The 24698-nt window shown below is 51.0% G+C and overlaps 2 protein-coding genes across 3 annotated transcripts; one reads left to right on the top strand and one right to left on the bottom strand.

Annotated features, from left to right (window-relative positions):
* The first annotated feature begins 6442 nt into the window (after window positions 1–6442).
* TEX261 (testis expressed 261) lies at window positions 6443–15647 on the top strand. Of its 2 annotated transcripts, none has more exons than XM_003413671.4 (6): window positions 6443–6577; window positions 7480–7559; window positions 8709–8862; window positions 12198–12265; window positions 12999–13101; window positions 13270–15647. In XM_003413671.4, exons 1-6 carry the CDS (start codon window positions 6508–6510, stop codon window positions 13383–13385), a joined length of 591 nt encoding a protein of 196 aa, XP_003413719.1. In that variant the 5' UTR covers window positions 6443–6507; the 3' UTR covers window positions 13386–15647. The 2 variants fall into 2 exon arrangements, with proteins under 2 accessions (XP_003413719.1, XP_064124772.1); XM_064268702.1 differs by having other exon boundaries at window positions 12983–13101; window positions 13270–13381.
* Window positions 15648–16612: 965 nt separating this feature from the next.
* Window positions 16613–22395, bottom strand: ANKRD53 (ankyrin repeat domain 53). Its single transcript, XM_010593700.2, has 5 exons — window positions 21955–22395; window positions 21414–21613; window positions 19964–20128; window positions 19384–19504; window positions 16613–17567 (listed from the first exon to the last, which is right to left on the bottom strand). The coding sequence occupies exons 1-5, from the start codon at window positions 22393–22395 to the stop codon at window positions 16860–16862; spliced, it is 1635 nt and encodes a 544-aa protein (XP_010592002.2). The 3' UTR covers window positions 16613–16859.
* Between the last annotated feature and the right edge of the window lie 2303 nt (window positions 22396–24698).

The raw sequence follows: 24698 nt of genomic DNA, 5'->3' as shown, positions 1-24698 counted from the left end.
GGTGCATACAGTTAAGTGGTAGACTACTAACCAAACTTTGGCTGTTCAAACCCACCCAGGGGTGCCTTGGAAGACAGGCCTGGTGATCTGGTTTTGAAGGTTCACAGCCAGGGAAACCCTATAGAGCAGCTCTACTCTGCAAACACGGGGTCACCACGAGCCAGAATTGACTCAATGGCAAGCAACAACGAAAGGGACCTCCAAGCTTACAGCTGGCCTCTGAGGTCTTGGGCAGGCTTGGCAGCATGGAGGACTGAGCGTGCCCTTTCATTTGTGAGAGTTGACCTAACCCTGGTGGTTAGGGTCCAAGGAAGAAGTGCTGCATGTGCAGTTGAATTGGAATTGAATAGAACTGTGCTGACAAATGGGATTTGCTTGAGCCATACTTTTGGTGTCAGAAAAGTGGGAACTGATTTGCTTCTGTGGCATTCGCTATTAATAATAAAATCCCATTAGCTATATAGACTTTTTCTAGGTAGTCCCAAGGGGGAAAGCTGGACCAATTTGCTCAGTAGAAGGAAATTTCCTCACAGATTATACAGTAGTGAGTTGTCAAGGTGTTCAATACAGGTTGAATGTTGGGCCTGGTTTGTGAGATGAAAGATAAAAGTAGCTTCAGGTGAAGTTCCTCCCAGTCCTGAAATTCCTTCCTTAGTCCTCTGATATGTTCATCTCATACTGTCCTTGTTTTCCTGAGGAGGGGAGCTAGCTTGTTTGGAGAGAGCTGTCCCTTTTCGTCTTATCAGAAATTCCTATCAAGGGGGACCACCCAGAGCTGCTTGAATAAAGACATGATTCCGATGATCTGCGTTGTGCTAATGACAGAGGTGAGCTTGAACGGCGCTCTGCTCCCAGCCCTGGCGGACTTCCATCAGCCAGCTGCTCCCCCTTCTCTACCCCACCTGGCTTCAAGTTAGAACAGCCTTGCTCAGGGACTCTGGTGGGGGGGAGGTGCTGGGGGATGGGTGTGTGTGTGTGAGAGAGAGAGAGACCAACAGAGACAGAGTTCTGGAAGGGTCTTGTGTGATGTGTGTGTTCAAAGTCCCAGAATGCTTCCCTTCCCACTCCTTCTTTCTTCTCATCATTCCCCAGCCTCCAACCCCCATCTCTCTCCTACCCTTCCCCATCTTCCCAGTCCTCTCAGGCCTAGCAGCTTAACTGAAGACAAAGCTGAGGCAATTAATAGAGCCCTTTGAGGGCTCTTATCACTAGAAGGCTTTTTAATTCAGCCACCTGAGTTGTGGCCCCAGGCATGTGACAGGGATGGGGGAGGGCTGCCTGGACTGTGTGGGAGCAGCTGCCTGGAAGGAGGGCAGAGGCATAGTGTAGAAACAGAGGTAAGGAGGCCCAGATTATGTGGACACAGTAATGGTTGACCTGACCATGGTGGTGGTTTTTCATTTTTTGTGGTTTTTCTTTTATTAGAATTTAACTCTGGCTAAACTGCAGCAGAACCAAGACCTGAAAGATGGAATGCCAAACAGTGATCCTGCTGACTATATGGACCATCACAGGAAAAACTTCACTCCTAGGATATGGGGGTCTTAGAAAGGGAATATCATGTAGTGACATTGTATTGGGGGTGGAGTGTAACATGTCTTCTTAAATCTCCCTACCCTAACACCATGCTTCCGTGGTGGCTGGGGAGCTGGTGGGAAAACAGGTCAGAGCTACATAGGAGGAAGAGAGGATGAGGAGAAAAGAGGGGCATGAGTCTCCAGGCCTGTCTCTGCCTGTCTCTGACTTTATGGTGTTTCTAACACAACAACCATTGTTCGTGACCAGGCCAGGCAGGGACAGAAGAGGCCAGATATGGTGTGGACCCTGTCTATAACTCTGCATGTGTATGTGTGTAGAAGGTGGAGGTGTAATTTGTGTATGTGTGTGTGAGTGATATGGGTGTTTGGGGGTAGGTACTGTCAGGGCTTGCCCATCTGGCCCTTACTCTAAGACTGGCAGTACCAAAACCCACTGCTATCGAGTTGACTCTGACTGTAGTGGGGCCCCCCAATTGTCTCTCAAAACTCCTTTCAGAAGGCACTGTGTTGCCACTTGCTTTGGTCCTCTCCAGACCCTCTGACTGCCACTAGAGGGCAGCAACCAACACACGCCAGCAACTTCAACTTTTACAGCTGCAGGTACCTGGCATTCATGGGCCTCTTATCCCAAACTTCCCCACCCTTCCCAGGCCCTAGGGAGGTGCAAGTCCCAGCTATGTGGACCATAAGAACCACACCACAAACAAAATTCCTGTCCCTGGCCTTACTGAAGACACTGAAGGGAACCATAGGTGACCGGGCCAAAGCCAGACCCCTGAGGTGTATTCATTAGTTCCTATAAGGCTAACCGTGGAGGGAAAAGAGGAAGAACCCAGATGACTACGCAACCTGCCAAGAGATTAAGCAAGACCCAGCCCACTGGCCAAATGGCATATGATAACTAGGCAGACAAAACTACCCTTACTGCAAAAACGGGTGACTTTAAGAAACCAGAGAAAACCACATAGGCGCTGGAGCCAGACTGCTCATATTGAAACCCCAAATGCTCCAAGTACTAGCTGCCTGACATTGGACAAGGTATCAAACCTCTCTGTGCCTGAGTTTCTTATCTGTGAGATGGAGGCAATAGTAGTACTACTCCTACGTTGGATGTGAGTGTTAAATGGGTTAATACATGCAAATCACAACAGTGTCTGGCACAGAGAAAGAACCCAATAAATATTAGCAGTTATTGTTTTTTGAGGAAGAGGTCCATGTGGTGTAGGAATTGCTAGTTTCTCCGAGAACTTCCTCATGAAACATGGGAAGTGGCCCCCACACGTGCAGGCATCAGATGGTAGCAATTGAGTGCATGTGTTTGTAAAAGTTCAAGGAATATGTGTAACACTGGGATGAATGTATGTGGTTACTGAGGTCTGTGTGCCATCAATTCCAGCTCATAGCAACCCTACAGGCCAAAGTAAAACTACCCCCATAGGATTTTCTAGGCTATAATCGTTATAGGAGAAGATTGCCAGGTGTTTTCTGCCACAGCGCAGCAGATGGGTTCGAATCTCTGACCTTGTGGTTAGCAGCCAAGTGCTTAACTACTGTGCCACTAGGGTTCCTCTACTGAGGTCTGTAGATATTTAAATCAGCCAACTGATCAGTCACCTTTGAATCACAAATCCTTCTCACTCTTGAAATGAGTCCCTTGAATTGAGCACATGGCCCTCCTGCTCCCTCCCATACCTCCTTCAAGGGGAGGCCTAGGTTTGCCCCGCTTCTTGCTACCTCCATGCCTAAGCACAGCTCCCAAGGAGCCTCCCACAGCCCTACCTTGCACTCCTGGGTGGGCTTGATTCCTACCCCTCTTGGGAAATCATAGCTTCTCCCTACCCACTGTCCGAGGGAGTGCCGGTCCTCAGCCCTGGTTCCCAGGGGCCAGCCTTGGCCCTAAGACTGTGGGGAAGTGCCCAGCCCTAGAATAGAAACCCTGATTCAGTCATAGGTGAATGCTCTTAACTTTGGGCCTCAAGATTTTCCTGGGAGGATAATATTTAGGAATAAGTAAGGCCAGTTGAGAGTTTACTGTGCCTTTACTCACAGATGTTTCTGTGACTTCAACACTCCAACAGAGAGGATCTAGTGCTTGAAGTGCCCCTAATGGGCCCCTCAGGGGTGGCTAGGTCATATGATCCAAGATTAGCCAACCTACCTGTAAGGTACTACCAGTGGCTTTTCTCACAAAGGGACTGAATAATTGACAGGAAATGTGAGGCATCCCAGCACATCCAGCAGACCTCCTCATCTAACTTCACAATGAAGAGGAGAATCAAGATTATCAGCCCAAGGCTGATGATTCCTATGAGGTGGAAGTAGACATACCTCCTCTCTCCAAACTTTTTACCAATTCTGACACCAGCCATCCCTCCCATGGCACTTTCTACTTCTCTGCTGGGTTTGAGAATTCATTGCAATGGCTACACAGAAGTCACAGACCATACTCACGGTTGTGGGGTTTATTAGGAAAGTACCAGGTTACAACTCAGGATCAGGAAATGTCATGGATTGATTTGTGTCCCCCAAATATGTGTCAATTTGGCTAGGCCATGACTCTTAGCTCAGGAAAGTATTACAAAGCTCTTTTAGCTCTGCTAAGTGCCCAGATGCACCCCACTCTACTAGCAAGCCTCCTGCCTGAAGGCGCTCAGCTCTCTTTCACTCCCTCGCTCCGTGGCTCTACAGGCCCAGTATACCCACCTTGCTCCGTGGGCCAGGAAGCCTGCCATGCCATTGTGCACCGGTCTCCTGGTTCTGCTGCAGCTCTTTCTCTGCCACCGCTTCTTGCTCTCTCCGGTATTACAGCACTCTCTCTCTCTAGTGGGTCTAGGAGATTCTCAGTGCAGGGATCCTGGGTCCAAAGGATGAGCTCCACTCCTGGCTCTTCCGGATGGTAGTGAGGACCACTCTTCCTGCGTCTAGGATGGTTCATTTTAAGCCTAGCAGAATGGCAAAACTGACCAATACCCTCATTAGGGTTCCATACACCTTATTTGCAGTATTAGCAGACTGTCCAATCCCCTTGGTGGGACACAAGCACCTTATTTGCATAGTCCTACATAATCATTATGTCAGAGTCACAAAGACTATGGCAAGAAGGGCTGTATTAAGTAATTCATTGCACTGCAACTACAAACATTTTAATTTTAAACTATTTTTGAATAGGTAATACATTTACTTATGTACATCAATGTTTTAAGGATATAAAAAGACATACATGGAAACTCTCCTACTCTTGATCCTCCCGACCCTCACCCCCAGTTCTCTTCCTAAGGCCAGCAATGTTGCTATTTTCCAGTGTTTCCTTCCAGAGATACTTTATACAAAGAAATGAGCACATAGATTCCTTCTCCCCATCCTTTTGCTTTTTTCAAGAGGAGGTCCTCCTACGTGGGTACATTAACAGCATCCTCATTCTTTTTTAATGGCTGTACTTTATGAGGTACCAAAATGAGCTTAATCAGTGTCCTACTAAGGAACACTTGGGTCGTTTTCAGGCTTTTACAGCGCTGACTGAAGAGACTTGCGAATAAGTGCATGGTCCTTTAAGGGCCCCACTGCTCCTTAAATATATCCCTCAGGATTTCTTAATTGGAATCCGAGAACTCCTTGGAGATCTGCAAACAGAGTTCAGGGAGGCAAATTCAAGGCACCCGGAAACTTGGAAGGGGAAAAACTTCTGTTTTTATTTTCCCCAACCTCTGAGTGAATGCAGACAACAAGCTCATAGCAGCGTTAGCAGTGACTGTAACTGTCTCATCTTATATGATTGATGATTATCTTGAAATATCACTTGCATTCATCCCTACGTGACTATTAAAGTAGGTAGTTATCAGATTTCCAGTGTGTTGTGCATTAATAAAGAAGCATATACACTATGTCACACATTTCGTTTAAATAATTTATACATGTATTTTAATATAATTACTTTTCTTTGTAATCTCATGTATTTATTTTTATACATAAAAATATTATTCTGAGATAAGAAATATACCAGACTCGGAAAGTGTCCCAGCTACACATACTTTATTTTGCATGTCTGGCTACTAGATGGCGGACTTCGTGACAAGGGCTGCCGCGTTCCTCGTTCCTCGTAGTGCCCTCTCGCTAACTCTCCCAGAAAAAAGTAAATGCCTTCAGCGCCTAGTGGGCACCTTGCGTACCCAGCACTGGACAAGATGCTGATGATACAAAGATGCGGAATGTACCTCAAAGGAACTTAGCCTAGGGGTAGAGTAAAGCATGAGGATGACCAAATAAAGGCGCCCCAACTCTTATGTTGCTTCCTAGATACGTGACCTGGAGCCAGGTAACCTCCCTTGGCCCCCGTTTCCGCATCTATAAAATGATTTACGTTATCGGATCAATTTCCTTCACGAACATGCGGCATTTAGCACAGTGCCTGGCACACTCTAAAAAACCAAACCACAGTCGCTGCCGTCGAGTCGATTCTGACTCATAGCGACCCTGTTCCCGTTACCTCTGGTAGCAAGAAAGCCCTGTGGGGAAACCGGCCAGGAACTTCTGCTGGAGGTTGCTGGGGAGGCGTGAGGCGGCGCTCCCCGGCCCAGGACCCCTCCCAAGGTGGCGCCGGAGTGCTCAGTGAGGCGCCGGGGGCTGCAGTCCGAGCTCCTGTACGGGCGCCTGGCCCAGGTGCCTTTAGGCTGCTCCGCGTTCCCCGGGCTGCAGCCGCAGACCACTGCCCCGGTGCAGCCCGCGGGAGTTTGCTCGTCCGCGAGCGCGGCATCGCACCGGGCAGCGGCCGTTGGCCCTCCGTGCCAGCGGGCGGCGCTAGGCCGGGCCTGGCCGGGGGCGGCGCTCGGGCCGGGCTCCTCTCGGCGGCGGCGCACGGCCGTCCGGCCGTCCGCTGGGCGGGGACGCGGCTGCAGTGGCGGCTCCGTGTCGCCGGGGCCGAGGCGCGCAGGCCTGTCTCGGCGGCCGGGGGCGGGTGTGGGTCAGGGGCGCCATGTGGTTCATGTACGTGCTGAGCTGGCTGTCGCTCTTCATCCAGGTGGCCTTCATCACGCTGGCCGTCGGTGAGAGTGCGCGACCCCCGCCCGCGCGGGCTCCTGCCCCGGCATCTGCTCGCCAGGGGTCGCACCTCGAGGGCGCCTGCGCTCCCGGCCTCGGTCTCCAGCCCCCCACCCCCCCAGCTCTCCTGTCCCTTCTGCTCCCGCCCCTCCTACGGACCGCAGCAGCCTGGCCTGTCTGCAGGTCTTTCCAGGTGTACAGACTGCGCCCCAGTGGTGCCCGAGAGATGTGGGCTCGAGTGCTCCTGCCCGCACCCGCGAGCCGCCAACCGCTGTCGCTCCACCGGGCGGACAGACCGCGCGGAACTTTTCCCCGACTTCTTCCACCGCCCTTTAGCCTCCGGCCCTTTGTACTTGTGCTCTCTGCCTTTCTGGCTGGCTTCTGCTCTTTATTGCAGCTGAAATCTCACCTCCTTCTGAAAGTCCTCCGTAGGGGGGTTGATATTCCAGAAATGCCGTGTACTGCCCGTAAAGTAGCGCTTCTCGGACTGGCATCGTCTAACTCCCCTTCCTACTCACTGCTTTCCCTCCCCAGCCCCCTCCCAGCTGAGGGAAGAGACCTGTGTCTTTTTCTTGTATCCTCGATTCAGCCCAAGGCCTGGCCCTGACTGAATGCCCACCAGATAATTATTGAGTGAATGCAATTCCGCTTTCTGGGTCAGCGGTTAACATTGTATTGAAGCGTCAAATGCGGGCTTCCATTCCCTTTTATGAAATCTCCCCTTAGTTGCTTTGATTTAGTTTTGCTTTTCCAGACTTGGAAGAGCAGTGCATGGGTGTTTGTTCCTGACCTTCTCCAGTCCATGAAGGGTTGATGGGGACCTAGCTGCAGAGAGGGGGATGACCAGGATGGTGGGAGTAGCCCTGGCTAATATTTTCCTTTCTTGCCCCTCTCGCCTTTCTCCCAGCGGCTGGACTCTATTACCTGGCCGAATTGATTGAAGAATACACAGTGGCCACCAGCAGGATCATAAAATACATGATTTGGGTAAGTGGCAGCTTTTTCCCTTCACTCTTTCACCCTACCTCAAAAGGAAAAAGTGGGGAAAGTTTGGCATGGATGTGAGACCTCTGTCCCTGCTGTTTCCTAAGGGTACCACCCCTGCCTCTCTTGCCCTGTCTGATGGGTCTGCTCTTGGTACCAGGTCTTCCCTGGCCTCCTTCTCCAAGTGGCATTGCGTCACTGCAGGCCTAGTTCTTGGTTCCTTAAGGTAACAGTTGAGTGTATGTGTTTTGTTGACAGGACCATGGCTTTGCCATTGCTGTCTTCCACTGTCTCTAGCCCCTTGCTCTGCTCACAGCAGTTCAAACTGAGAGGAACATTAAGGACAGTTTTGAGTACTTGTTCACTCACCTCTTTGTAATCAGATTAATTGACTTGTCCTAAGGGGACATTTTTTTGTTTGGTGGGTTTAAGGGGAGAATGCCTTCCCTCGGCCTGGCCCTGCCCTCCCAGGTCTCATGCGAGGCTTCTCTTCCTGAAGACATTGCTGGCAAAGCCACAGGAGTGACTGCTGATGGGTAGATTTCTACCACCTGCAGGAAAGCCTTGGGTTGGGGTAGGGGGAGTCCAGTGCCCCTCACGTGGTGTCAGCAGCCTCTTCCACTCTGGACATGGCCTGGGAGTTAGTGGTGAAGACAAGACCAGCATTCAGCTATGGGTTTTCAGAGGCCCAGCTGTTTGGTGTTGGTACGGGAATTAGACCTTCATTCAGTCAGGTCATTTGTTAAACTCTGACAGTTGTCAGTCCTTCAGACTGTAGTTATGATTATTACTGAATTGTGTAATTGTTCAGTAGGTCATGATCAGCATTTAAAAGAAAAATGAAAAAGACTAGAATTGAAATTTGAGCTTTGATTGTATATAACGCATATGTGTTGAGATCACAGTCTAAAAACAATTTTTTTTTTACCATGGGTTGCTGTCAAAAAAACTTTGAGAAATGGCATTAAAAGATGCTGCCCTTGGGGAGCTGAGAGTCTAGGTGAGGAAGCCAGACTTGTGACTGTGAAACAAGAAGAGAGAGAACCATAAATAAGACAAACTAGCGCTGCCCAGAGTGAACGGGGTGAGTGGTGAGTCCAGGAAGGCTACCTGGAATTGGCTCCCTGAACTGTGTGCCTCTGGTTGTTTCAGTTTTCCACGGCTGTGCTGATTGGCCTTTACGTCTTTGAGCGCTTCCCTACCTGCATGATCGGTGTGGGCCTCTTCACCAACCTTGTCTACTTCGGCCTCCTCCAGACCTTCCCCTTCATCATGCTGACCTCGCCTAACTTCATCCTGTCATGTGGTGAGTGGGCACAGAGGAGCGGAGGCAGCTGAGGGAATTAGATGTGCCCAGCTCAGTCTTGGGCACTGAAGGAAATCCATAGAAAGGATTCAAACCACTGAGGTCCTCCAGGAAGCCAGGCTGATTGGGAAGACAGGGTCCTCACCCTCAAGGAGCCTAGGGCTCACCCTGGCTCTACTGATGAGCATTTGTGGGTGAGGTGGGTCATGCAGGGAGGGCTTTCCCAGGGAGATAAGTTTGAAGAAGAGTTTGGGAATGGAGAAGAGGTTGTAGGTTGGCTGAGACAAGACCCCAGGCCGAGTAGTTACAGCCTTAAAGAAGCCACTTGGCCAGAAAAAGCCAAGCCCTTCCCTGGTTGGCAGGTGGCCACCTGTCCAGTGCTGTGGCCCAAAGCTGTGATTAAGACTGGAGCCTCATGGGGCTGAGTCCCCTGCAGACACTGGCCTGAGAAACAGTTTCATTTTCTGACTGCCCTTCAGCCTGGACTAGTGTGGCTATTGGGGGTCCCTTTTCTAGTCTCGTTCTCATTGGCCGCAGCTGCCTGGGGGTTGAAGAAAAAGGGATATATTTGGAGGACCCTGGGCTTCTTGCCTCATTGCTGTTACCACTTTCTGACCCTGGGAAGTCACTTCCCTCTCTGGGCCTTCCTGTCTCCATCTGGTCAAAGATGATGTTATGTTCCTGACTGAACTGTGGGGAGACTCAGCTGGCACATGGTAGATGCTTCTAGATATTTGTGGGAAGGGTTTTGGAAAGTACTTGCTTACCAGGATTGCCATTTCTCCTATTACTTGTTACTGATCATCTTGGCCTTTGGTCAGGCTATCAGATGGAGTTGGGGGTTTTTAGAGCTACTTCTCTGAGAAACTGGAAAGAGAATCTTATCTACATGGAGGGCACAGTATTATAGGACTGGTTTCTTCTCTGAATGCCCTGGTGTGATTTCAGCAGGCATTCGCGTGGGGAGCCCTCCTGTATCACCTGGTGAGGGAGGTTCTTCCCATTTATCCCCCATCTCCCAGCAGGCTCCCTTGGATTCCTTTTGTTACTCCCCTGACCTTCCCATCAGATGTCTGAGAGAGTTTTCCTACAAGATCTTGTGGGCACCAGGCCCTGTCCTATCTTCCAGTATCCCTTAGCCCTTAGTGTGGCTAGGCATGGCAGAGGTGTAGTTTTTTTTCAGAAGGTGTCTTAGTCATCTAGCACTGCTATAACAGAAATACCACAAGTGGATGGCTTAACAAAGAGAGATTTATTCTCTTACTGTCTAGTAGGCTACAAGTCCAAACTCCGGGCGTCAGCTCCAGGGGAAGGCTTTCTCTCTCTGTTGGCTCTGGAGGGAGGTCCCTGACATCAACCTTCCCTTGGTCTGGGAGCATCTCAGCACAGGAACCTCAGGTCCAAAGGATGCACTCTGCTCCTGGTGCTGATTTCTTGGTGGTATGAGGTCCCCATGTCTCTCTGCTCACTTTCCTCTTTTATATCTCAAAAGAGATTGGCTTAAGACACTAATCTTGTAGACCTCATCAGTGTAATTGCCGCTAATCCATCTTATTACATCATAGTGATAGGATTTACAACACATAGAGAAATCACATCAAGTGATAAAATGGCAGACAGTCATACAAGGGAATCATGACCTAGCCAAGTTGACAGATATTTTTGGGGGGACACAATTCAATCCATGACATTCCTCCCTTTGGCACCAGAAATTCATGTCCTTTCCACATGTAAAACATATTCACCCTATCATATCATAGCAAAAGTCTCAATTCCAAGACCAAAATCCAAAAATTCCTCTTCATCTGTGAAACCTAGAATACAAGCTATCTGTTTCCATTGGTACGATGGTACAACAGGCAGGCACAAACTAAACATTTCCGTTATAAACGGGAGAAATTGGAGGGAAAGAAGGGATAATAAGCACTAAGCAAGGCTTGAGGATCTCAAAGCTTAGAAAATAATCCTCTGTTCTCTGAGAGAATTTACACAATGGCCCTGCCCCCTAGACTCTAGGTATTGGCCTCACTCTTCGGATTCTGGGTGGTGTCCCCTTGGCCCTGGGCATCAGCTCCATTTTCCAGGCCCACTGGGATGGCAACTCCGCTCCCTTGCCTTTAGGCACATCATTCGCCTAGTTCATCTGAGCGGTGCCTCCACCCTTAGAAATACCAGAGGCCATGGCTCCACCCTTTGAAACCTCAGAGGTCGAGGCCATATCTTTTGAGACTGAGGCAGCTCTGCTTCCTGTGCTCCTTTTCTCTTCAGCTTGTGCTGCCTGGTTCCTTGGCCCCACATCTGCATCTGCCCTGCTGGGGCAAGAGTTCCAAAGCTCTGTAGCTCTATGGATAAGTACCTGGAGGCACCCTGCTCCACCAGTAAACTTCAGCCAGAAGGGACTTGGCTCTCTTGTTCTGTGGGTCAGCAAGCCTAGCTCCACTGATAAGTGCCCAGAGGCACCCCACTCTGCCAGCAAGTCTCCTGAGGCGCTCAGCTCTCTCTTCTGTGGGTCTGCTGCAGCAACATCTCACACTTAGTCTCCTGAGAGAAGGGGAGAGCCAAGGAAGGAGAAAAGAGACGTGCAATTGCTGTGTAGTGTGTGAGAGGTGTTCAGTTTGAGGGTACATATCTTCTGGTGCCTGGCCTTCACCTCACCATGGGAATAGGCGGTGATGCTTGTCTCTAAGCAACCTGTATCCCTAGGCACTCAACTGCTCTCTGTCTTTCATAGATCCTGCTGCACACTCAGGAGCTGTGGGTCCAGAACAGACCAGTTCAGACTAGGGTGCCTTACCTGGGGCAGGATGGGGAAGGACACCCGCCTCAGAATTTTGAGGAACCCTGAGACTGCACCCCACAGCATCTAGCAAACTGCCCTTTTATCCCTGAAGAGTGAGCGCGTCTTTATTCGAGGACCTTCTCCCTGTTGCCCACTTTGCAGTGGAATCTCTTGGGGGAATCTAACCTGCACACCCATCACTTTTCTCTATCCACTGCCCTTGGAGAACTCTCTTCAGGACTCATACCCACTAAAAACCAGGTTAATCGTCACAAAGCTTTGATTATGTAACACCAGAGCCTCATTTTTATAACATTTAGAGAGCTTTCTTACCTATCTTCTAATTTTACTCTTAAATGCCCTCTGCAGTGGGCAGATTGGACACATGGGAAACTGAGCTCGGGAGGGTAGTATACTTGGTCCAGAGTCATCCTATGAGTTGGGTATAAAGTCAGGACCAAGACTGGCGGCTTCCAACTCCCACGAGCCTCATGAAGGTTAAAAGTCCAGCTCTACGTTATTCTACAAAACTGACTGATTCCTCATTCCCTCACAGGGTTAGTGGTGGTGAATCATTACCTCGCGTTTCAGTTTTTTGCGGAGGAATATTATCCTTTCTCAGAGGTAAGAAGTGTCCAGTAAATCAAACTATTAACAACTGCAGGGGGCGTGAAGAGGACGTGCATGATTTGCTTTGTGAACTTAGGTGTGGTTTGAAACTATGAGTCTATTCAGGAATTACATGTTAAAAAACAGTACAGGTGATTTTAGAAAGCAGTGTGAGTGAGTCACACGAGGGAGCCCTTTGGCTGAGGCGGGAGGGTATACCCTTCTCCAGAGAGTCCTCTAGGTTCCCCTTCCCTGGATTCCAGCCTAACATCTTGAGGTCAGGAAGAGGCAGTGGGGTGGTCTCAGAGGGCAGGGGTGGCCTGCAGCCCTGAGCCTGAGCTCCCCGCAGTGACCTGCCAGGGTTTTGCCCTCTCAGGATTTCTCCACACCCTGCTGCTCCCATTTGGATGCTCAGGGGAAAACAAGGTCACTGCTTGTGGGAGTGTTAGTCAGTCATGGCTTTGCCCTCCATCTACCTCCTGCAGTTCAGAGGAGTTGTTTGTCCTAGTGACCCAGATTTGAGTATCGTAGCCACACACAGTCATCTTCAGCCTCTACCTTTCCCCTACTGAATTACCTCCATGCCTGAGGATGTCCTGTCCCTGCTTCCTGGGCCCTGGTCCCCTTCGGAGGTCAGGTGTGGGGCCTTCCATGCACTCTTGACCACCTTTCTAAGACATGGTGACCACACCTGAACCACCATTCGCACCTCTAGGGGCACCCTCTTCTCAGTCTCTCTCGTTGCCAGGTCCTGGCCTATTTCACTTTCTGTCTGTGGATAGTCCCATTTGCATTCTTTGTGTCACTGTCGGCTGGGGAGAACATCCTGCCCTCCACCATGCAGCCAGGAGGTGAGAAGGGGTTTGGTTGTAAGGGACCAAGGTTGGGGGGGCACCAGCAAGGCCTGACTTAGCTGGGGACCAGAGCCAGCCCTGTGGTGGAGACTCATGGGTTCCATGTTCGAGGTGTTCTGGCTCACACTCAGACACACACTCATCTCCCTGCCTGTGTCTCCACAGATGACGTGGTCTCCAATTACTTCACCAAAGGCAAGCGGGGCAAACGCTTAGGGATCCTGGTTGTCTTCTCCTTCATCAAAGAGGCCATTCTACCCAGTCGTCAGAAGATATACTGACCCCCTTGGAGAGGGGATGCGGGGGCTGGATCAGGAGGGAGTCAGGCCCCTGGGCCTCTGCACTAGGTCAGGGCCATGAGCCTGGAGGGCACCTCCCCCCAGCCCTGGCCTTCCTCTCCTTGACTCTCCCTGAAGCTCCCATCCCCACCCTCCTTGGGGAGCTCAGCCCAGCCCTGACACTGCTATAGGCTGTGACCTCAGAGGGCACAGGGAGGGTGGCAGAGCCTGCTCAGGCAGAAGGCCATGATCCACCTGCTTGTGTGAGAGCGGAGTGCCCCGTGGCCCTCCTCTTGCCCCTCCATGGTGGGTCAGGAGGATTCTGGCCCTGCTGGGACAGGTAGGGCAGGATTCGTGAAGCTGGGAAGCAGACAGTGACAAGTTCTCTGGGTAAATGGCCGTGGGGAGGGGCCATGGCTTGGCACTTCCGAGAGAAATACTTTTTGCTGTTGAACTGTGATTTCTGTCCAAGTGCTGAATCCCGTTTTGAATAAAGATTCTAGGTGGCACTATTTGCCTTAATACCTGGAAAGTTCATCTACCTGTCTTTCTGCAGACCTTCTGCCCTGAACTGAACTGGCTTTTCTGCTCCAGGGACTCCTTTGGTTTTGAGTCCCTTCTGAAGGGACTTTTCTTATAATCCTTGCTGGGAAGGGGGCAGGGACGAAGAGCGGAGCCTGGTCAGTGTGGGGAGTGGAGGCAGCTTTTCTTAGGCCCCTCCCTTTGCTTCCATCTCTTTTTTCTCCAGGGCTCCATATGGAGCCCTGTTCGTGCAGTGTTTAATAGCTTGACTGCTAACCAAGAGGTCGGCAGTCCGAGTCCACCGGCTGCTCCTTGGAAAGCCTGTGGGGCAGTTCTGCTCTGTCCCATAGGACTGCCATGTGTCGGTACCTACTTGATGGCAACCAGTGAAGGCTGCATGGCTGTCCTGCTGGGGGTAGGAGAGGTAACAGTTTTAAGGTAGGGTTAGATTTTCAGAACATCGGCAATATTCTACTTATAAGTCTTCCTCTGGGGAAAAGGAGTGGTTGCTGGCTGAATTCTATCTCAGGCTCAAGGAGAAACTGAAAATAAAAAATGGTTTCCAGGCAGCCTAGGCTACAGCCTGATTTTGAAGAAATAGGGCTGGTGAGGAAGTGATTTGTCACTCTTAACAGCACATAAGAGCTGGCCCTCTCTTCTGTGTGCTCTTGGCTTGGGGAGATGATCTCAGCCTTCTAAGAAGATGGGCCAGGCCCTGGGCACAGACCAGCATTTGTTGACCTTGTACTTCAAGTACAGTGCCTTGCAAGAACTCAATAGTACATACTGGAATGAAGTCCCCATGAGAGCCATCACTGGCCATGTCCTATACCTCAAAGCCAGGCTGGCAGGTGTGGAGACAGACTGCACACGTGGAGTACCTTTAAGCCACTGGGAAGACCCCTGTGCTTGAAAATCTTTCTTCTACATCATTTCTGAGGTCCCACCATAGCCATTCATTTCCTTGCCTTTAGCATTTCCCATTCTCTTAAAAATACCAGCCCTCCGCTTTCCCTGGGAGGGTAGCACATTCTGGTCTTCATCTGTCGGTGGGAACGAGATTGCCAGGCCCTTTTCTTCTATGCAGACAAGGACAAGGTAGACAAACGTCATCCTCACCAACGGGCTGGCAACTGGCTCTGCTCACTCCTGCCGTCCACTACTTTGTCCCTCACCCAGACGATGTGGCTTTGCCCCGTTCCACTGCCAGTGCTTTCATGGGGAGTGCCAGTGCCCTTCCTGTGCTAAAATCAGTGGACCCTTCTCATGTTTTATCTAACTTGGCTGATCGATCACCCCGTGCTTCCTGAATCATACTTCCCTGGCCTCTGTGGCACAATACTCAGCTGGTTTTCCTCTTACCTCTCTGGCTGTTCCTTTCAGTCTCCTGTGCAGGCTTTTCCACTTGCCTCATGCATAATGGGGCTTCTCAGGGTTCTGTCTTGAGACAGGGAGCCCATCCATGCTGATGGCTTCAAGGACTCTACCAAGAAATCGAGAGTTGACCTCCAACCCCAACCTCCCTTCGATCTTCTGAACTTCTGGGTTCACAGGGAATTCAAGTTCATGGCCCAGATGGCACTTGTTGCTGTCTTCACAAACCTACCCCTTTTCGTACCTGTCTTGACCCTAAGATCACTCAGAAGCCAGACCAGAAACCTGCTTTCCATCACTGCTTCCTCTTTCTGCCCTCACATCCAATTCTACAAACTGCCAACTCTACCTGCTTAACACCTCTTGGTTAGAGCCACTCCCGCTGCCATCAGCTTTCACCTGGATTTTTTTTGTGACAGCCTCCTGCTTCTCTGTCCCACGGCCAGAGTTGTCTTTCTAAAATGCATAGTTGATCAAGTTGCTTCTTTGCTCAGAACCTTCCATGGCTCCCCACTGCCCTCAGGATAAAGTCCAGACCCCTTAGCATGGCTTTTGAGACGCTTGTGTCCTGGTCCCTGCTTGCCTCTCTGGCTTCATCACTTCCTTCTTGCACTCTGGGTACCAGCCTCCTGTATCCAGAGATGCCATGGCAAGTTGTCTCTTGCCACTTTGATTCCCCTTTCTTTCGCTTACCTGGGTAACTTCTCTGTCAACTTATATTTCACTTCTTTTAAGCAGCTTTGATTGTTCCCTCTCCTACCTCCACCCCCACCCCCACCCCCACGCCAGCATTCAGATCACTCTGGGCTTACTTCCCTGCTTACTGGTCTGTCTCCCTACTAGACTGTAAGCTCTTTGAGGGCAGGGACTGTCCTTCAATTTTTGTATTTACAGTGCTCGGCTTGCTGCCTGGCACATAGAAAGCACTCAATAAATGTTTATCTAATGAATGAATTGTAGTGATGTGTACAGGGGACAGCAGGGGACCCAGGATCACTTCCTAGAGGAAGTACAAATGCTTCTGGATTCTCAGACTGAAGCCACAGATCCTCTCTGCCACAGATGTGGTGTGCCTCCCTCAACTGCAGAAACCTCAGTGGCAGCTGGAAATAAAGAATGGCCCCCCACAGTAGCAGGGAAGCCTGTGCCAGGGTGACAGATTAATAGTTCTTCACCCTGTTCTGGACCTAGAGATGAAGAGTGTAGGCATGGAGCCTGAAGCAGGAAGGACCTAGTCTGAACAAAAACGCAGTTTTCCCAGTGGTCGCTCTGTCCTGGGAGCCTTGTCCCTGGTGATTGGATGGGGCACACTGGGGACTAGAAAGCCACTTTTACGATGCTAGGGCACCAGGAAGTGACTAACCTCCACTCTGAGCCCTGGGGCTGTTTCCTAAGTTGGATCCCCCCAGGGCCCAAGAGATTGCTTTGTAGAGAGAAAGAAGGCCTGAGATCTAGCCTATTGGGGGAGGGGACAGCTCCTAACCTTGAGCTTGAGAGTGAGGAGCCGAGTATGCATGGTACCTCCGTTTCCTCCCCACCTGCAACATGGAATTGTCATACCCAGAGGCTGCCAAAATAACTTTATGGGGAAACTTCGGGCAAGGGCAGGATGGGAAGTCCTTGATGAGCACGCAGCGCTGTCAGGAACGTTTCATCAAATGTCTCACGCAGGTTCATGGCCAAAGTGTCTGTCCAGAAGGTGCTGTCACCCAGGCGCCACTTCCGGGGTACGTCCCTCAAGCTGACGGGGTAGAAACCCTGGGGTACCTTCATCCTGTATGGCTGCTGCGAGGGGTACAGCTCATGGACCACGACTTCAAAAGGCAGTTGGGGCACAGGTGCCACCAGGCGGCCAGTAACTGTGTGCAGCAGCGCGCCTCCTTGCCCGTCGGGGCTCACCTTCACGAAGTTGCATAAGTCATGCTCCTGGGTGGGGTCTAGCTGCACACCCAGGTGGATGCCCTGCGGGTAGCCGATCTTGGCGGTGGGGACTCTGGCAGGGTTACTGCATTGGCTCCACAGCTTAGGCCGTGTGACTATGGACGGCCTATACAGCGAGGATATTCGTGCTCCCATGGGCTGCAGTGTGGGCTGTGGCTTGTGTCGCAGGCGTGCCTTCAGGAAAGGGTGATAGCTCTTAGAAGGCTGCGATCCAGGGCACTTGGGGGTCTTTGTGGGGGCAGTGGCTGAAGGTGAGGCACCAGGTGCCTGCTTGGTGTTGCGGGCCAGCAGCAGCTTGCAGTGGAGCCACTTCTTGAAATCAGCTTCATTCAGGGCTTCACACTCTTTCTGCAACAACAGTGGGCACAGGATAGTCGTGGAGGGCTGCTCCCCCTGTGCGTCTGTGGAAGGAGGCCCTGTGGCTATAGCTGTTGGAATCATCCAGTCTTGACCAGATACAGCCCTTACCTCAGAGGAGCCTGACGGGAGAAACACCTGCCTTATGGGGAGACAACTTTTGCCCTAAGGGAGCTTCTGAGTTGTTTGGGGAGACAAAAGACTCTTCCACAGGGGAGATACAGCCTTCACTCTAGGTGAGGCTTTCATCTTCAGGGGAGGGCAGTCTGCCCTAGGGGGCACCTCCAGTCTAATAGGGGAGATGACCCCAACGCCACCACCAAAGTAGCCCCTCATCTGATAGTGGAGACATGTCCTGCCCTAGGATAGTCTTTGGTCTGAGGGAGAAAAGGCAAATGAGAAGTGAAAACTGCATCCTTGACCCTGGAATAATGCTGAAAGGTTTGGAATGCCTGGAACTGAATGGAGCAAATCTGGAAGCTGTGGGCCTTGAGAAGTCAGTAGGGGAGGATACACTTGGCTGGCTTTCCAGGCTGGGCACTGATGACTCACTGTAGCTCTCTGACCTTGCCTTCGCTGGAGTTGAACCTTCAACTTGTCACAGAACCTCCCCCGACTCTATCCTGTTGTCTGTGTCTCTCTCCAGCCTCTGTTGCTCAGGTGGTTTGGAGATTGACCCAGCTCCAAGGGTAGGCTCTGATTAGGCTAAGCCAATCATAATAATTCCATCAGCCTTGCCTCAGACCTAAGTCATTCAGCATATGACTTGCCCTTAGCTCTAGGGAAGTGAGAGATGAGGGGAGAATTGCAAGGGGCTTCTGGGAGAGTTACAGCCCCAGGAACAGTGTGATTGCAAGGGCTGATGACACTGACAAAGAGGCATTTCGGGCTGAGAAAACAACAGAAATGGAGATGGAACAGCTGGAGTATTAGGTTTAGCCAACCCTGAAGTCCTCCTTACCTCTGGACTCCCCTTATGATCTCCAACACCTTTCTGGCTTTTCTGTTTCTTGCATCCTATGTAATTACGCCTGCTTAAAATCCTTTAGCTAGTCCCCTTTTTCTTTCCCAGCCAAGGTCCTTCATGGTCTGGGCCCCTGCCAGAGCTCTAGCTTGTCGATCTCCAACACACACCTGATTCCCTGCCATATGGAATTTGCACTTCTCTGCATACACCATGCTTCCATGTGCCCATATTGCCTTCCTACAGGTCAGCCCTTTCCTACGTCACATGGCCAACTGCTGCCTAATTTAAAAACTCCTCTCAAGCATCATCCCTTCTGGGGTACCCTTCCAAACCGCCTCCTTCTCTGTGGGAATATAACCTGCCTCCCCTGCTAGATTGCAAGTTCCTCGAGTGTGGAAACCACATCTTGTTTGCCTTTGGAGCCTCGGGGTTCAGGTGCCAAGCACAGGGTGAGTGCTCAGTGTCTGTTGGAAGTAGGGATGGATCTTTTTAACCAGAACATAAGTCCCAGTAAAGGCAGGGCCTGGGTCTCAGAGGTTTTCCTCCTCATCCAGCAGGAGGCAGTGCACTAGGGGGAGCTCCATGGGGTTGCCATGAGTTGGAATCTTGTCAACAACTGGTACTGGTAACTGAAGCTGCATTTCCTTTTTAACAGAGGACAAGACTTTTGACCTAAAGGAGTGGTTTATAACGGTGGAATTTCAGCCAGAGTATGGGGAAGGGGGAAGGCTCTTTCTCGGTGGGAGTGCTTCTAACCACACTGTGTGGTTCACTGCCTTCTGTGCTTACCTGCCTTGGTAGCACCTGATACCTGGCACCCCTGCCTGGCCTACTCCTTACCTGATACTCAATCAGGTAATGCCGCTCCAAGAGGATCAGCCTGTCCTTGAGCCTCTTCAGGTCCTCCATCTCACGGGCAAAGTCCTTCTTGTCCCGTTTCCACATGGCATCCTTCAAGAACCTGGTGCCAAGGTAGGGGCTTGTCATCCCATAGTGACTGAGTTTCATTGTGGGCTGGAAAAACTGTTAGCTTTTGAGTGCCCGGATGGAGGTGGGAGGGAGCTGCCAGAGATGAGATGAGCAAGATGACCCACCCCCACTGCCCAGGGCCTCTGGCTAACTGTACTTCCTTTGAGGCGAGAGGAAGGTATCTGATAGCCTCATCACCCTTCTGCTGAGGAGCCAAGGGCCCTGAGCAGTGAGGGAGGGCAATGCTAAATCCAAAGGGGTGCGGCCCTGTGGAAAGGCCTGGGAATAATACCTTGGGCAGGGGGCCTCTTCAGTAGACTTACTTCCCAGCCTATAGAAGACAGGCTACCTGGCTTCCCAGACTCAAATGCTTAGCCTTGGGAGAGAGCCTTAGGAAAATGGCTGGGAGAGGAGAGGAGTGACAGGCTGTGGGTGGTTCTCACACCCTCACCGGGCACAGGTGCGGTGGTTCCATATTTTGCATAGGTCGATGGGTTTGCAGCCCATGGCATCTTGGGCATGGACATTGGCACCATTCTCTACCAGGACCTTCAAACACCCCAACAGGCCCTCACGGGCTGCCATGTGCAGGGGAGTGCGGCCACTTTGTGTTTGACTGTAGAAGGGAAGAGGGAAGAAAGGAAAGACATCAGATAGGTGGGCAACCCACTTCCAGGCCCTGCTCTGCCTCCAGCCCACTGGGTGACCCTGACCACGTTCCTTCTCCTCTCTGTATCTCCATTTCCACAACTATAGAAGGAGGGATTGGACAAAATGAAGGAGTCTGATTATAAGAGGTTATAGGAGGTGTATGGCAGTTAGGAACTGCTGGAAGGAGACCTCGATTGGTGGAAGCTTATACACTACTTGTTTTATCCACTCTGAAACCAGGTGCTGCCTTGCCATACCTCACAGTCCTGCACAGTCTGGGCTCTGCCTCTTCATCTCTTCCCCTGACCTCGCCCCACTCCTTCCCCACACATAGCCTTTATGCACGGCGTTCCTTCTGCCTGGAACACTTTTCCCAGGCTCCTTGAATGGTTGGATCCCTCTCAGCCGTCAGGTCCCAATTTAAATGTCCCCTTCTTAGAGGTGACAGCCCCTTCCAAATTAAAACCTCTGCCTTCTTTACTCCCCACCCCATCACCCTGCTTATTCCCTTCATAGCCATTTACCATGTTCTGCCATTATTTATTCATTTATTAGTTTGCTAATTTGCTCTCTGCTCCTGTGCTAGTATGTCTGCTTCATGAGCACAGGAACCATTTCATTGTTCACTGTTAGTCCCCAAACCCTGGCACAGTGCTTAGCCACAATGCATGCTCAGTAAATATTCTGAATGAACACAGTCTCTTATATGCCATGCACTTTTTTCCATGCATTTCTCAATCATCACAGCAGCCACACGTGATAGGTACTACCATCCTGACTATTTCAGTGGAAGACACTGATTCAGTGGTTCCCAAACTTGGTTGCAAATTAGTAATACCTGGTGATCTTTTAAGACCACACCCTCTCCCAAAGCCCACCACATCCCAGACCAATTATATCCCAACCTTTAGGTTGGAACACAGGCATTGGTGTTTTTGAAGCTCTCCAGGTGATTCCAATGTACAGATAAGTTTGGCAACCACAAGAATGAGGCTTAGAGGTTGACTTGCCCATGGTCCTGCTGCTTGCTAGCAAGTGGCAAAATTGGGATGTGGACTAGGTCTGTCTTCTCCCAAAGCCCAGTCTCTTAACCACTATGCCATGTGGGCGCACTGACTGCTTCATGTGAGACCCAATCCTTGTCACCCTCCACAGCCCTTCTGCCTGTCCTGCATGGGTCTGCCTGCCTGGAAGAGGGGTTCCTACCTACCTAGCCTGCAGGCCACCCTCCTGATGCAGGCTGGACTCACGCATTGATGGCCGCCTTTTTCTTGAGCAGATAGTGAATGCAGGGGAGGACCATGGTCTTGTTGTCCCTGTGGACAACTAGGTGCAGGGGGGTCTGGCCATTGTTGGTGGGTTGGTTCACAGGAAACTTGTATTCCTCCACCAAGACCTGCAGGCATGCAAGCTTGCCCCGCTGGGCTGCAAAGTGAATGGCGGTGAAGCCCTGCAGGGGCCAAAAGAGGGCAGGGGGAGGTTGAGCAGGAATTGGGGTCCCAGAGTCCACAACCTAACCTATATAGCAACTTCTTTCCCTGTGCCCCTGGGAATTGCTCACTTCCATCTCCTACTCCAGGTGTGTGCACATCAGCTCACTCTACCTTGCTGACCCAAAGTGGCCCCTTCCGTGGCTGGAAGGTGAATTAGGATGATCGTTTTTTACAGAGAAAAGGGTATCTCTGGATGCTCCAAAGTCACATGTTCTTCAGGAGACCACTATGTAAGGAGCCCTTTGCAGGGTGGGAGAGAGCTCGGTCCTTGCCCCCCACTCTCCAAGGCCTTCCTTACCTTGCTGTCTGCTGGGATTTCCCCAGTGTTCCGACTCAAACAGAACCGCAGCCATTCGACGTTGCCCACCGCAGCCGCGAATAACTCATAGTTCCCAGTCTCCCTCTGGCCGGACTCCTCCTTGAGGCTAGTGTGAACATGGGACTGGGGCTGAGCAAGGAAAGGGCTGCGGGCGTGGACGGCGTCCTGGCGGGGTGCCCCCTCGGGGAGGCTGGGGCGGCGCTGCGGAGGGGCGCCAGCGTGGATGAGGGCAGTCCCTTGCCTCCGGAGGCGTTTATGGAAAAGAGGCCAGGGCTGGCTGAACCGGAAGGCCTTGAGACAGCGGCTCAAGTGAGCCCGATCCCAGCCCCCTCCCCGAGCTTCTAGCTCAGCTCGGTCGATTCCTGCCCGCACCAGGCCCTGCCCCTCCAGGAGCGCGGGGACGCTTAGTGGGTGTGCCATGGCCCTGCCTGCGCTCCAACATCAGGACCACGTTTTCCCCTATCCCACCTGAAGTGTCTGGGGGCCTTTGAGAGGGCTTTCTCCGTCCGCCGCATGGTCACTCCTGGACTTGGCCAGCACTGGGCTCCCCGCCACCCCGGTCCCCCGCGGGTGAGAACCGCCGGTGCCGCAGGGCCCCCAGCAGAGTCGTCCGCGGCTGGAACTCGGAGCCGCGCAGGGCGGTTCACCTCCCCGACCTGCTGGGACCCCCAGGCGGCTCCTCCCCTGCTGGCCGCCCTGCCCCGGCGTTAGTGACGAACGCGGGCCCGGGCCCCTCTCTCGCACGAGGGCCAGAGCTCAGACGCCTCCGGGCCCGGCCCGCCTGCGGCTCCCAACTCGCAGCTTGGCTTTGGGAGGAGCCACCGGGCCAGCTTGTCCCTATCCAACGTTCCCTATCCCACTGGCCCGGCCCACTGGTCTCTGAAACACCGTCACACAAACAACAAACAAAAAAGACATTTATCTTTTGTTTCTGATTATAAAAGTAATAAATGCTGATTGTAAAAAACAAAAGTACCATGAGGAAATGAAAAATCGTAATCCCACCATCCACAGAAATCAGTCTGTTGGGATATATATGCGCATCATAGATACATTTTGGCACCTCTCTTCATTTATTGCAATATGAACCGGCTCCTAGCGTCGTTTCGCGCACTAAACATACCTTGTGACGCAACAATAGCCCAGCCATCATAATGGATGTGCTGTAGTTTCGCATGCGCTAAAAAAAAAATACGGGCTCATCTCTGGTTCTTTTCTTAGGTTGGATTCCTGAAAGTAGAATTACTAAATAAAAAACCCAGTGCCGTCGAGTCGATTCCGACTCATAGCACCTACAAGACAGGGTAGAACTTCTAAATCAAAGGGCTTGAAAATTTTTTAGCTGTTCAGAAGCCAAACCCATTGAGGTCGAGTCACTTCTGACTCATAGGGACCCTATAGGATGGAATAGAACTGCCCCATAGGATTTCCAAAGTTGTAAATCCTTATGGAAACAGACTGCCACATATTTGTCCTGCAGAACGGCTGGTAGGTTCCAACCGCCGACCTGGGTAACCAAGCGCTTAACTACTGCATCACTAGGGCTCCATTAGCTGTTGTTGCGTGCTTCCAAATTGCCTTCCACTTGCAGTAAAAGAGATTCACTGACTGGGAAAGTTACTGGCCCTGTGTGTTTTGGTTTGTGCATCAGTCACATTGAGATCATAGTACCTACTTCACAAGGAGTGGAGCAGTGAGAACAGCGCTGGCAGAGTAAGCGCTATGAATTTGCTATTATTAAAAGAGGATTAGAAATAGAACTACCATACAACCCAGAAATCCCACTCCTCGGAATATACCCTAGAGAAATAAGAGCCTTCACACAAACAGATATATGCACACCCATGTTTATTGCAGCTCTGTTTACAATAGCAAAAAGCTGGAAGCAACCAAGGTGTCCATCAACGGATGAATGGTTAAATAAATTGTGGTATATTCATACAATGGAATACTACGCATCGATAAAGAACAGTGACGACTCTGTGAAACATTTCATAATGTGGATGAATCTGGAAGGCATTATGCTGAGTGAAATTAGAGGCAAAAGGACAAATATTGTATAAGACCACTATTATAAGATCTTGAGAAATAGTATAAACTGAGAAGAACACATACTTTTGTGGTTACGAGGCAGGGAGGGAGGGTGGGAGAGGGTTTTTTACTGATTAGTTAGTAGATAAGAAAACTACTTTAGGTGAAGGGAAGGACAATACTCAATACATGGAAGGTCAGCTCAACTGGACTGGACCAAAAGCAAAGAAGTTTCTGGGATAAAATGAATGCTTCAAAGGTCAGCGGAGCAAGGGCAGGGGTTTGGGGACCATGGTTTAAGGGGACTTCTAAGTCAATTGGCAAAATAATTCTATTATGAAAACATTCTGCATCCCACTTTGAAGTGTGGCGTCTGGGGTCTTAAATGCTAACAAGCGGCCATCTAAGATGCATCAATTGGTCTCAACCTACCTGGATCAAAGGAGAATGAACACCAAGGTCACACGATAACTATGAGCCCAAGAGACAGAAAGGGCCACATGAACCAGAGACTTACATCATTCTGAGACCAGAAGAACTAGTTGGTGCCCAGCCACAACCGATGACTGCCCTGACAGGGAGCACAACAGAGAATCCCTGAGGGAGCAGGAGATCAGTGGGATGCAGACCCCAATTTCTCATAAAAAGACCAGACTTAATGGTCTGACTGAGACTAGAGGAATCCCGGCGGT

The sequence above is a fragment of the Loxodonta africana genome, chromosome 15, assembly GCF_030014295.1.
Source record: "Loxodonta africana isolate mLoxAfr1 chromosome 15, mLoxAfr1.hap2, whole genome shotgun sequence".
Classification (NCBI taxonomy): Eukaryota; Metazoa; Chordata; class Mammalia; order Proboscidea; family Elephantidae; genus Loxodonta; species Loxodonta africana.
Note: the sequence above shows the minus strand (reverse complement) of the source record. Positions and strands in the feature narration are given on the sequence as shown.

Bases quoted from the DNA above. Each gene is read 5' to 3' on its own strand.
- TEX261 (XM_003413671.4), top strand. From the start codon at position 6,508: ATGTGGTTCATGTACGTGCTGAGCTGGCTGTCGCTCTTCATCCAGGTG. The intron at 6,578-7,479 runs GTGAGAGTGCGC...CCTTTCTCCCAG, and splicing joins CTTCATCACGCTGGCCGTCG to CGGCTGGACTCTATTACCTG. The intron at 13,102-13,269 runs GTGAGAAGGGGT...GTGTCTCCACAG, and splicing joins CTCCACCATGCAGCCAGGAG to ATGACGTGGTCTCCAATTAC.
- ANKRD53 (XM_010593700.2), bottom strand. From the start codon at position 22,395: ATGGCACACCCACTAAGCGTCCCCGCGCTCCTGGAGGGGCAGGGCCTG. The intron at 21,614-21,954 runs GTAAGGAAGGCC...TGGCCCCTGCAG, and splicing joins AAATCCCAGCAGACAGCAAG to GGCTTCACCGCCATTCACTT. The intron at 20,129-21,413 runs GTGAGTCCAGCC...TCCCTTCTACAG, and splicing joins AAAAAGGCGGCCATCAATGC to TCAAACACAAAGTGGCCGCA.